This window comes from Candoia aspera, chromosome 2 (genome assembly GCF_035149785.1).
Source record: "Candoia aspera isolate rCanAsp1 chromosome 2, rCanAsp1.hap2, whole genome shotgun sequence".
In the NCBI taxonomy this organism is placed as follows: domain Eukaryota; kingdom Metazoa; phylum Chordata; class Lepidosauria; order Squamata; family Boidae; genus Candoia; species Candoia aspera.
This window is the reverse complement of record NC_086154.1, coordinates 127,491,985-127,505,936: the sequence shown is the minus strand read 5'-3', so window position 1 is coordinate 127,505,936 and position 13,952 is coordinate 127,491,985. Positions and strand designations below refer to the sequence as shown.

The 13,952-nt window shown below is 43.9% G+C and overlaps 1 protein-coding gene across 1 annotated transcript in view; it reads left to right on the top strand.

The window, feature by feature from the left end:
- Positions 1-13,952, top strand: part of ANKFN1 (ankyrin repeat and fibronectin type III domain containing 1) — a 121,755-nt gene that overhangs the window by 51,351 nt on the left and 56,452 nt on the right. The window contains exon 7 of the mRNA XM_063296556.1: positions 4,295-4,402. Coding sequence (XP_063152626.1) covers positions 4,295-4,402 — 108 coding nt within the window. The remainder of the gene's footprint in view (positions 1-4,294; positions 4,403-13,952) is intronic.

Here is a 13,952-nt window from a genome sequence, read left to right as displayed (position 1 = left end):
ATTGAACCTCTGATGTTTGGTAATTTGCAACTGTAAGAGACCCAGGTATCAGAGGCCCCAGCTTTCAGCTGCTGCTGCTGAACATCAGGTAAGTCTGTAATAGAGGCCCCTCATCTGTGAGATAATCACAGATGAAAGGGCTAACCTAGTATATATTGCCAAGACCTGGCTGGACATGGAATGGGGAGTTCACTCTTGGAGATGTACCCACCTGTGTTTGAGGGGTGGCATCAGCTGAGAGGCCAGGGTAGGGGTGGTAGAGTAGCTATGATCATCTGGGATACTCTGATGGCATTCAGAGGTGCTGCCTCAGAGATAACTGGATGGGAGATCCTGTTTGTTCAATTGGCTCTCTAGGGATCAGTTGGGGTTGTTGGTTCTGTTCCAGCCTCCCTGCTGCACAGCAACCTCCCTGCCTGAGCATCTGAACCCTGTGGCCAGACTGGCAGTGGAGTTCCCCAGGCTTATGGTCTTGGGGACTTCAACCTGCCTTTGTATGAGCAGAGTCTGAAGTATGTCAGGAGTTCATTGCCACCATGAGAGCCATGGACCTGACCCAGGTCATTGAGGGCCTGACACATAATGGTGGTCATATGCTGAATCTGGTCTTCGTGTTGAGGCAGTGGCAGATGGGGGAGATCACCACTCCCCTATTATGATCTGCCTGGAGTTTCTTGATTGGTCTGCCCAAGGCACCCAAAGGACCTACTGAATTCCAGGGGGAGCTTGGGGTTGTTCCTGAAGGTCTGTACACAGTCCAACTGAAGCTTAGGTTGCCACCTGGAATGATAGGCAGCTAGAGCTTTGGATCAGATCAAGCCTATGCAGCATTTCCCTTCTCATGGATCTTGGGGCTCTCCCTAGTTCACAGAGGAGCTGAGGGAGATGTTACAGGAGAAGAAACACCGGAGGACAGTGAGGACTGGACTTGATCAAGTACAGCTAGAGCCTCTATTAAGGCCTACCTCTTGGTGGTAAGGGCAGCAAAACAGCAATGATTTTTCTGCCCTTAATGTGTCCAGAGATGCCTACCCAGCAGCCCTGTTTAGGATGATCCAGGCCCTCCTGGAGAAGATGGAGCCAGAGGTTCACTGTAGGGTCACTGTGACAAATATTCTAAGCATTTGTCAGACAAAGTCATTCCGATTACCTCCAAGGTGGCCTTGAGACAGGTCACACAGAGGTAACTGAGACTTAGTATGATTCGGTTATCTAGGATGAATTTGATCCTGCTAGTCCTGATAAAGTAAACAGGATTCTTGGAACTGTAAGCTGGGCCACCTATGTCTGGGGATTTCCCATGTCTTGTTCTGGATTAAGTTTCACTTCCCCAACAGAGCCAGTACACAATTTGGGGGTCCTCTTAGATTCATGGCTCCTGTTCAAGTAGCAGTTGGCAACTGTGGCCTGGAGGAATTTTGCACAACTTTGTTTAGTTCACCAATTGTGCCCTTTCCTGGACCTAGGGGCAGCACTCATAGTCACTCATGCCTTGGTCACCTTTGCAATGGATTAGTACAGTGCATTGTATGTAGAGCTTCCCTTGAATAACATCTGGAAGCTGTGGCTGGTTCAGAATGTGGCGATGCAGGCAGTTAGGAGCACACCTCCAAGCACTTGTATTATACCAAGCTGCATTTGCTGCTAGTGTGCTTCGGGTGCAATTCAAGGTGCTAGTGGTCACATATAAAGCCCTTCCAGGCATGGGGCTGGGTTACTTAAGGGACAGCCTCTCCCTAATTGTCTTTACCCCATTCCATTCAGTCTGTCAGGAGAGGCATGCTGTGGCTCCCATCAGTTTAAGGACTGTCATTTTCTAGACCTAGAAAGTGCCTTTTCTGTTGCTGGGCCTGCCAATTCCCTATTCCCCCAAGATTGGATTGGCCTCAAACCTGGCAGCTTTTCTCAAAGCCTCGAAGACCTAGATGTGTTCCTGGACATGGGGGTTTGGATGTTAATTGGAGCCCATGAGGTTACTGACTTGTGGCAAATTTGTTTTTATCTTGGTTGCTATTACACGCCCAGAGGCACCAAGGTGAGAAGGTTGGCCATATAGATTGAATAAATAAATAAATTAATTAATTAAATAAACTGAATGTTGGTGATATGATTCTGGCAAGTTTTTGGATTCCTACCTATGAGTTCAGAATGGCCAAATTCATTACTGAATCCTTGCAATAGAGAGGAGATTTGACGTCAAATAGTTCTGACTGAACTCCCAATTGAAATTGTTATGTTATCCTGGTTACTAGTTTGGATGGTAAATCAAAGGTCCAGACTGAGCCTACACATCAAGCTATCAGGACTCCTGCCATTTAGTATTTGGGAACTGGCATACTAAAGAGGGGCTGTGTGTGTAACAATAGAGAGAGAGAGGGAGAGGGAGAGAGGGAGATTAGTCTATGGAATCAATAATATGATTTGGAACTATGGATGTAGCCCCATTTATATTGGATGGACTATTGCCTAATACATGCTCCCCAACTTGCTGCCTTCCAGGCCTGTTAGTACTGCAATTTCAGAATTCTCTAGACGTTTTAATGGATGATATCAGTGTGGTGTTGGACATGGGTTGCATAATGGTTGTTAGAAATGTACCTTGCTCTCCAACTCAGTTTATAGAGCCAAATTGGATCTCTAAAGCAGTGATGTTCAGTTTAAAGTCTAGGATCATATGCAACCTTCCTAGCTCCTGGAAAAGTCGACAAAAATATTTAAATTTTAATGTGGGAAAAGGGGTAAAATGTTAAAGGAATGGGGAATAAACATATTAAGTTGATTTAATTTTAGATTTAATGAAATCAAACTTAGTTTGGTCTAGTACAAAGGGCCCCAAACTCTTCAGCTCATTGACCCCTTCATAAAGTTTCAGATTGTTCATTGACCCACCAACAATTATTATATGAAAATAATTTAATAAATACTACTTTAATAGTACTACAAAAAATAACAGCAACAATAACAACAACATTGGCCCCTTGGATAGTCCCATCAACCTTGGGGATCAATATTGGCCACTTTGGGGAATCCTGGTCTAGTGGGACATGTGAGAATGCTCAACAGGCGACTCAGAGATCAGGTATATATGTAGCTTGTTCTGAAGAGGAACATTTTGATGGAATCCAGATGATTGGACTAGTTAAAATTTCGCCAACGGATTGTAGTTCCCCACCCACATGGTATTTATAGGTTGTTTCCCAATTTCTCCGAATACATTACCTGAGTAACAAGCCTATAAAAAGATTGTTCTTTTTATTATTTTGTATGTTTCTTAGATTCCTATGTCACCTTTTCACCAGGAGTTCAATTCAGCCTACTTAACACTCGCTCCAACAGTTTCATCCTAAAAACACCCATGGTTGTTTTGGCTAAGATTGGGATAAACAGTTTTTTTTCTAAATTAAGAGCTGCCACTTGGCCTCCTGACCTGTTGATTGGCCAGAAAAGCCCAGCAGCAACACAGTGATGTCATCAGAAAGGGAAGGGCTGAAAAAATTGGGTCTATTTTCATCTGTTTGGGGTGGGGGGTACCAGGGTGTTGGTATGGGAATGGAAATGTTTCTCGCAGAGACTTCTACTCCTTCTCCCACTCCTAAAACCTCCCCCAAACCTCAGATCGAAGTGGAAATTGCACTACTAAAATGGGCCATTTTCTTGCTGAACCCCAACAGTGTACCCTTGGGGTGATTCAGAGGCCACCAATGAGGTGGGATGGCATGTAAATCACAGGCTGTGGATTGCTCACCTCTTAACATGGAGGTTGGTTCAAAGTCACTCTGAAGGCTTCCAGGGCTAAATGTGTGAACTTGAACCAGGTCTCCCCAGTTCTAGTCCAACACCCAGATGGGCCATATCCTTGGCAGCTCATGCTTGTCTTCTGACTGTGGCAGAGAAAGAAGCTGGCTGGGGAATTCTGGGAGCTGAAGTCCACACATCTGAAAGTTGCCAAGGTTGAGAAACCCTAATCTAAAGTAACCCACTCCGTTCATGGCTGGGTAGAATTTCCCCATTCTCAGCTCATGCTGTAAGAATGCCACAAAAATGTAATTCCAAATGCTCTATTCCTTACAGAGAGAAGGAACTTTCCTTTCAACCCAGAAAGGGATAGTGAAGCAAGCTGGCTGGTAGCCGTTTGCAAAGGAAATGGCATTTTGCACCCAGTGTTCTGATCAAGGGCGGACATTGAAAACAGACACACGGGGCCCGTTCTCTCAGCGGTCAGCAGACGCGGGAGCAAGGCCGCCGTTCTTCCCTTTGCTCCACTTTCACTCTGTTTGTTTCTTTTGTTCACCAGACTGGAAAGACTGCGATGGCAGAGAGCCCAGGCACAGGGGACAGATTGAAGCCCTGGAACGTTTGCTGCAGCAGGTTAGAGTGTCTCGTCCGAGCTACAGTTGCCGAGGTAAGGGTAAAGTGTCCACCGGTAGGGCACCAGGCGAAGCCTCCGTGGCGCCTGTAATTTTAGCAGCCTTCTATCTGGGTCATACCTTCCTATTCATCAGGAAGAGAGATATTAATATTGGCCCATCTGGAATCACTTTAGCAGACTATCTCACTCTGGCTTCTCCAAATTGGCAATATAGCAAACATTTGAAAGCAAGCCTCCACCAAAGTACTCCTCTCCCTTCTTCCCTGAACCCCCCCCCCCACTGCACCCTCTTTTTCTTTCTCTCTCTCCCAGTCTTGTAAATGAAAACCATTTAAAGCGTTCAAAGCCTTGCTTGCTTGTTCGCAAAAATGGGTAACAGACAGTGTTGGAGCTGATGCCTTGCTCTAGCCATCTCTTGGACAAATGGATATCAGGGGTTTTTCTGAACTCCTACAATATGTAAGAAAAGGCAGCCTCCTGGATCACATAAAAACTGATTTTCCTTGTTGCTGCATATTCCAGGCCTTCCCCTCACAATAGTCAAAAGAAGCTTCCAGGGTCATGGCTTTAATTTCAATCAGCCCTTCTGATGAGTATGACATTTATCCTGTACACAGTGGTCCTTGCTTAATGACCACAACTGGGACCGGAATTTCACTTATTAAGCAATGCGGCCATTAAGCGAATCCGAATCCAATTTCACAACCTTTTATGTGGTGGCCGTTAAGTGAATCACATGGTTGTTAAGCACCCCACATGACTGTTAAATGAATCAAGCAGTTCCCCATTGATTTTACTTGCCAGAAGCCAGCTGGAAAGTTTGAAAATGATGATCACGTGACTGCGGGGACACAGTGATGGTCGTAAGTGCAAGGACTGGTCATAAGTTGTTTTCTTCAGTGCTGCCATAAGTCTGAACCATTGCTAAATCGGTGGTTGTTAAGCGAGGATTGCCTGTATTCTTGCTAGTTAATAGACACCAAAGTTCATAGTCTACACATACTAGCTAGCAGGGATCAGTGGGACAAAATACTTAGGGGACTTCTATGATAGGGCTGTGCAGATCCTCAAAAATCCTATTCATTCAAATAGCTACATTGCTAGGGCAATTTTCAGGAAAGGAATAGATAGGGATTATGCTAACTTTCAAAAAAATTATGAGATGACAAAGGGACCTCTTCCAGATAGGTTGAAACTTTTAAAAGCCTATCATGTTTATAGCAGCTGTAGGCCTTTTGCAAAGAAGCTTCTTCACTTCTCCAGCTCTTCCTGGAGTTGACCACATGACCACACAGTATTGCTGCTCTATGTGCTCGGCTTATAAAGGTTAAATAAAGCTTCAGCCCTCTTGCAGTCACCCCACAATTTTTGGTGAGATAAATCTCAATCATGTGACCATTGGGACCCTGCAACGGTCATAAATGCAAGGTCGTAAAGTATTAGCACCGTCATTGTAACTTTGAATGGTCGCTAAAGAAGGCAGTTGTTAACCAAGAATTACCTGTATAGAATCAGCACAGTGCAGCTTGCAAGATTGATGTCAGCCCTTTAGGGTCAACCAGATCAGGAAAGAGACTTCACTGGTATAATTGAATTATATCTTACTAGGATAGGCTCCCTTCAGCAAAGGATCATTACCTTATCATGGTGCTGGAGCTTGAGCACCTCAACGATGCCATGAGCTAAACCGTGAAAGGCCACCCAAGACAGGAAGGTCATGACAGAGAGGTCAGACTAAATGCAATCCCTGGGGAAGGTAATGGCAACCCACCCCAGTATTCTTGCCGTGAAAACTCAATGGATCAGTACAACCAGAGATATGTCGGTATACCATCGGAAGATGAGACCCCCAGGTCGGAAGATGGTCAAAATGCTACTGGGGAGGAACAGAGGATGAGTTCAACTAGCCCCAGACGTGATGACGCAGCTAGCTCAAAGCCGAAAGGACGGCTAGCAGCCGACGGTGCTGGTGGTGAACGGCGAACCCGATGTTCTAAGGATCAACACCCCATTGGAACCTGGAATGTAAGATCTATGAGCCAGGGCAAATTGGATGTGGTTATTGGTGAGATGTCAAGATTAAAGATAGACATTTTGGGCGTCAGTGAACTGAAATGGACTGGAATGGGCCACTTCACATCAAATGACCACCAGATCTACTACTGTGGACAAGAGGACCACAGAAGAAATGGAGTAGCCTTCTTAATTAATATTAAACTGGCTAAAGCAGTGCTTGGATACAATCCAAAAAATGATAGAATGATCTCAATTTGAATTCAGGGCAAGCCATCTAACATCATAGTGATCCAAATATACACCCCAACCACAGATGCTGAAGAAGCTGAAGTACAGCAGTTCTGTGAGGATCTGCAGCACCTACTGGACAGCACGCCTAAAAGAGATGTTATTTTCATCACGGGAGACTGGAATGCTAAGGTGGGCAGTCAAATGACACCTGGAATTACAGGTAAGCATGGCCTGGGAGAACAAAACGAAGCAGGACATAGGCTGATAGAATTTTGCCAAGACAACTCACTCTGCATAACAAACACTCTCTTCCAACAACCTAAGAGACGGCTTTATACATGGACTTCACCAGATGGACAACAGCAAAATCAGATTGACTACATTCTTTGCAACAAAAGGTGGCAGACATCTATACAGTCAGTAAAAACAAGACCTGGAGCTGACTGTAGTTCAGATCACGAACTTCTTACTGCACAATTTAGGATCAGACTAAAGAGATTACGGAAGACCCACAGATCAGCTAGATATGAGCTCACTAATATTCCTAAGGAATATACAGTGGAGGTGAAGAATAGATTTAAGGGACTGGACTTAGTAGATAGGATCCCAGAAGAACTCTGGACAGAAGTTCGCAACATTGTTCAGGAGGCGGCAACAAAATACATCCCAAAGAAAGAGAAAACCAAGAAGGCAAAATGACTGTCTGCTGAGACACTAGAAGTAGCCCAAGAAAGAAGGAAAGCAAAAGGCAACAGTGATAGGGGGAGATATGCCTAATTAAATGCAAAATTCCAGAGGTTAGCCAGAAGAGATAAGGAATTATTTTTAAAAAAGCAATGTGCAGAAGTGGAAGAAGACAATAGAACAGGAAAGACAAGAGACCTCTTCCAGAAAATTAGAAACATTGGAGGTAAATTCCAGGCCAAAATGGGTATGATCAAAAACAAAGATGGCAAGGACCTAACAGAAGAAGAAGAGATCAAGAAAAGGTGGCAAGAATATACAGAAGACCTATATAGGAAGGATAACAATATCGGGGATACCTTTGACGGTGTGGTCAGTGAGCTAGAGCCAGACATCCTGAAGAGTGAGGTTGAATGGGCCTTAAGAAGCATTGCTAATAACAAGGCAGCAGGAGACAATGGTATCTCAGCTGAACTGTTCAAAATCTTGCAAGATGATGCTGTCAAGGTAATGCATGCTATATGCCAGCAAATTTGGAAAACACAAGAATGGCCATCAGATTGGAAAAAATCAACTTATATCCCCATACCAAAAAAGGGGAACACTAAAGAATGTTCAAACTATCGAACAGTGGCACTCATTTCACATGCCAGTAAGGTAATGCTCAAGATCCTGCAAGGTAGACTTCAGCAATTCATGGAGCGAGAATTGCCAGATGTACAAGCTGGGTTTAGAAAAGGCAGAGGAACTAGGGACCAAATTGCCAATATCCACTGGATAATGGAAAAAGCCAGGGAGTTTCAGAAAAACATATATTTCTGTTTTATTGACTATTCTAAAGCCTTTGACTGTGTGGACCATAACAAATTATGGCAAGTTCTTAGCGGTATGGGGATACCAAGTCATCTTGTATGCCTCCTGAAGAATCTGTATAACAACCAAGTAGCAACAGTAAGAACAGACCACGGAACAACGGACTGGTTTAAGATTGGGAAAGGAGTACGGCAGGGCTATATACTCTCACCCTACCTATTCAACTTCCGACTTCACGAAAAGTCGGAAGCAACTAAGCGAATAAACAACAACAAAGGATAGGCTCCAAGAGCAGAATTTTGCAAGCCTCCTTGTGCTTTTCCTCCCCTCCCTCTTTTATCCCAGATAAATCAGGGAGGATGTAATGGTTGCCTCGTTCCCCAATAAGGCACGGACTCACTTAGATGGGGCTAAGGATTTCCGTTTATTGGGTACAGAGTGCATACACGCAAAAAATACGGGCATGCGGGTGTGGTTGCGGGGTACCCCATATATACCCGCGGTACGGACCTTGCCGTCCACTACCCCCCATTGTCCCACAAGCTGGATCCAGACCCTTGATGGGCGATCTGGAAGCGATACCGGTCTGTTGATGGGCGATCATGAGGATCATCGCTGGTTTCCTCTGTCTCCTTCCCATGTCCGGTGCAGGTGTGTCCCCCGGGGTAATGTGGAGATGTTCGGGCGATATGTTGATGGCTCCTCTGGTCCGGGCAAAGATGTGCCTCCTTTGTCCTTGTGATTGCTTTAGTGTTAAAGTGTTTAAGGGATTAGGATTATTCCTTCCTCCTTCCTTCCCCCTTCCTGAAAGGCATGTTCCCCGTTGTGATGCATGGGTGCCTTGCAATGGGGAACATGACAGAGGAGCCTTAAGGAACCTCTTTGCTTATGTAATGGTCCTTGTGTGTTTCTGTCCGGGCCATCTTTCTGATTCTCTACACCTAACCATGGTGCCAGTTCCAGTCTGGCCAATTCCATCGGACGCAAGGGGCAAGCTAGCAAGAGGTGGTCTCATCTCTCCACATGCCCTGCCCACATCCTCAAGGTCCACAAACTGAAAAAAAAAATCATATGAATCTGAGAAGTGGTTGCCAATGTTACCTCCCTGTGACACTGGCTGACATAGAATCTACGCCAAGGTGAATCTGGTCTTCAAAGAACAATTAAAATTGCTCCCAGTGAGCTTCCAACTGTTTCGACTTCCTCCCCTCCGACAACATCTTGATGGGGGAGAAGGTGACATGCCATACAGAAAGATGTTGCTGACCCTCTTCGCTGCACCCACTACAGTGGAGAAGAATTTCAAATGGGCCTGACAGTAGACCCCATTCTGTTCAGTCTGATTTGTCCTGAGAGTGCTTCCATTTCCACTGAGACCTCTACCTGTCTGCTTCTTCACTCTCAGCTCCCTGGTAAATCAAGATGCTGACTGAAACTGCACCCCTCACCCCCCCACACCCTGCCCACTCCAACCAGGAAGGCCAGCTGCCGGAATGGCCACTTCTGTTCTTCAAGGGGGCAGCAAATTACATAGTGCTTTATAAAAGTTCCAGCCATAGGAATATTGATCTCTTGACCTCCTGAAAGGGACTGGTAATTCCAGTAGCAAGTTCAAGCCATTGCACTGTGCTACTCTTCTCTTCTACCAAGGTCTACACTGATTTCTCTGACAGAGATCAACAGTCAGTGAAACACCTAGATCCTACTGGATTATTGCAGATTGGAAATTGAGCAATCTCAGCATGAATGTTTGCACCATCGTACTCTGAGGTTGGATCAGAATTATTGGAGTTTATTGAAGTACTGTAAGGGCAAAATGAGTTTCTTGGCTAAGGTCACAGGGTGAAGCGTTGATTCTTTTGTGTGCTGCTATGCAACAGTTCTGACTATCCAAAGTCTGATGTTCCCTTTTTTGTAACTATGGCAACATCCATGCAAGAAAAACGTGCCTTTTGGAGAGGATTGGCGACATTGCATGAATAAGTGGGTTCTTACCATCATCATACCGTCATCAATAAACAGAATTATTTTTGGTGTCTTAGAAGAAAAGTGGAATATAAATGGACTAAATATTAAATAACAAGAAGAAAATGTTCTGGACAATGCGTTTTGAATGTGGAACAGTAGCTCCTCGTGGTGGATACTGTATGTGTGGGATTATATAGAGACAGAGCCTGATTTCTGGAACAAAATTTAATACCTTGAAAAAGTTGCCTCTCTTTCACACACACACACACACACACACACCATATATATACACTTCACAAAGAACAGCAGTGCTTTTGGGGGGTAATTCCCAATACAGGTAGTCCTCGCTTACCAACCACTTGTTCAGTGACCATTCAAAGTTGTGACAGTGCTAAACAAGTGGTACTTATAACCAGTCCTCAAAGTTGTGGCAGAGTGTGCTGGAAAGCTTTTGGCCCAAGAGATCAGAAAAATCACACACCAGGCATTTCTATAAAAACAAATTTATTTACAGAAAGCACAAAAACATATTTTACAAGCTGTGCTTTCACACGCGCTCAGAGAGCACTGGGAAGAGAGGCTGTGTAGAAAGAAGGAAACTGAAACTAAAACAAGTCCAGGCAAGGTTCCTCCCCGAGGCAATGCAGCTTTTAACACCCAAATTGAGGACAATTAAGTTCAACCTCTTCACCCTGCCAATACTTAAGGAAGTACTCAATTACCATGGTAACATTAATTTCTGTAGCAGAAAACAATATACCAACAAAAGTGCCCTGCGGTCATGTGATTGTCATTTATGACCTTCCCTGCCAGCTTCCCACAAAGTCAGTGGGGAAGCTGGCAGGGAAGGTTGCAAGTTGCTCTGGTAAGTCCCCTTGGCCTTCCTGCACTCACACACAGCCTGCACTAGGCTTCCCAAGCCCTCCCCCAGATTCTCCCAACTTATGTGGAGCCTGCACCAGCCCTACCAGGACCTCTTCCAGCCTCCCCCCCCCCATAGCACCCCCACACTCCTTACCTGGGACTCCCACCGTTTCCCCCTTAACGACCCCTGCATCTTGGGGTTACGACAGCAACCAGGACTGCCAGGATTATCATTGCTAAGTGATGCAGTCACATGATGTTGCACTTTACAACTGCATTAATTAACAATGGCAATCCCAGTCCCAATCGCTGTCATAACCCGAGGACTACTTACGTAGTTTTTCTTTCCAGTACCAGAGGCACTGTAACCATGAGGTGCCACTTGAAAAGAATAATGCATGAATGGCCTAAAGGAAGCTTTAAAGATTTTGTAGTCTATGGCAAACTATTTTTAAAAGGCCACTTAACCCTTTCCTTCCCAGAGTAGTATGTGTTCAAGACAGAAGTGAAAACCATTTTCACTATGCTCCTTCACAGGCATAGAGTAGGACTCCCTGTGTACCTTGATACCTGTGGGTTGACCAAACAATGGGGGCAGCCCTACCAGCCCTCCTAAAGGACCCCTCCAAACCATAAATATCATATGCTCTGATTTTAATTAATTTTAAATCAAATTTAGTTTTTATCCTGGCCTTGTCTGCTTCTTGTCTTGGCTCCTCCAATTTCGTGTATGTTTTTGGTGTGTGTGATTCTCAGTATACCATTCAAAGATACACACCTCTGGTCAAATAATGCAGGTTTGTGGCTGGAGAGGATATATAGGAGAAAATTGGCAAACAAAAAGAGGTGCTTAATTGAGAGGCTTTCAGTTTTCTGTGAATACACATCCTCTCTCCTCCTGTGAGATTCTATCGTGGCCTCCAAGCCAAGCTGTAGGAAAAAAATGTTTTAAAATAACCTCAACATATTTGCAAGAGAGAATCAGTTGATGACAGAAGGTTTAAGCACATCTCTCTCCAATCACTTTTCTTCAGCAAACGTCCTTTCATCTCCTGCCTTAAAATAACTTAGATACAAACTGTGTAGTTCTTTGTCAATTTTTATGGGCAGACTTATTTAATTTTAGTAAAATTTAGTAAATAAATTTTAAATGTATTTAAAATAAATAAATGGAGAGGTGGAGAGGTGGATGGATAGACAGATAAAGCTGGAAAAGAAGTACGTTTTTTCTTATACAGTTCTGCCATTAACGAAGCTAGAAGGACAACAGAGTGGCTCTGTAGATCTCTAAGCATTGTTCTCTGCAAAAAAAGTCCCTTATATAGGAACTGTAGGTCTTACCTACACTACAGACTATGAGGAGCTGGAAATCACTCCTAGAGAAATAGGCACCTCTTCACCGACCTATAATTTCTAAGATATGGGCAGAAAGTCATAGCAATATATTGGATATAAAGATGGCCCAGTTAGATATTGATTTAAAAAACAATCTGGGAAAAGAAAATCTTGACAACTGTACTGGGATATCAGCATTTTCAAAAGGGCTTGTAAATAGTTCATCTGTTCCTTCTGAACTTGCTCTACAGTACATTAGTATCCTTGGGGAGAGATCTTTGGTTTTCTAGGTTTAATCTTCTGGCAGACACTCATCCACACAGATCAACCTATAAATGATTGCAAGCAACAAATTCATCCCTTTGACTTCAGAACTGGTATAAGCAGGTTTCAGCAACTGCAGATCACTTGGCATTGCTTGGGGATTTAAAACCTTGGAAATTTTTTATTTCCCCTCTTCCCCTTTTACGATTCTTCATTTCAAATAAGTTTTTGTAGTTGAACAGATCAGTGTGACGATCTAAGGAAACCAGAGAGAGAGAGAAATGTAATGCTTTTCTTATCCAGTAAGATACTGAATGGCTAAGGCAATGACAAACCACCCCGCTATAGTCTGCCAAGAAAATGTTGCGAAAGCAGCGTCCCCCCAAAGGGTCAGACATGACTCGGTGCTTGCACAGGGGACTTTCACCTTTCAATTCCAAAGTTAGTCCATAAAAATATTTGAATAGTAATGTGAGCAGTGGAACCAGCTCTTCGTACTTATTCTGCAAAAGACAGAGGTGCTCAATAACAACAACAAAATTAGTAATTTATTGTAAATTTAATAATTTATATTAATGTATAATAATAATATAATATTTTAAACTTATAATAGTTTCTTAAATTTATATGCCATCCGACTCCCAACAACTCTTTGGACAACAGCCTCCTTCAAGGCAAGAAGTACGTCTAATAAGCACAAATTCTGGGGCCTATTCTCTTGACCTTCCCCTGGCGTGATAGCCCCAGGCCCTATTCAATATGCATGTTAACTTTTAATTATGTTACTGAATGCTGAGTTAGCAATATCAATGCCAATGCAATGCAGTTGCTTATTGTATTGTGGGATTATATTGTGTGGAACATCAACATGTTTCTTACCTGTTAAGTATATTGGAAGAGTGTTCATTGTTACACAGAGTACAGTATTCAAAGGTAGAAGCAGGTTTGGTTCTCAATACCCTTTCAATCCAATTCACTGATCCTGGCTCACTCACACTATCCACAGTAGAGGACTTAAGCTGGGCAACCTCTAACCTGCAGGCTGCATGTGGCTTGCAGAAACTTGCCCGCTTTTTCCTGCTTCCCCTAATCAGCTGGGCAGTAGAGGAGAAGTTATGATCTCCTACAGCTATTGTTATATGGAGGCCGTACCTTGCACTGGGGTTCCTGGAGAAACTTTGCTCTTCCCCACACCTCTAGTCATCCCATGCAACTAAGTTCACTCCTTCCATTCTACTAATGGCAAAAGGAAAACAACCATTATAAATGATATTGCTGCATATGCTTTACCTTTCCCAGTGAGGGTGATCCAGTCAGAATGGTTCCTTCCCTGCTGCTTCTTGGCTGCATCAGGATCATTGGGTTGTGGGTAGATGTGAGAGAGGCTGTGTGGGAATGGATGTGCATG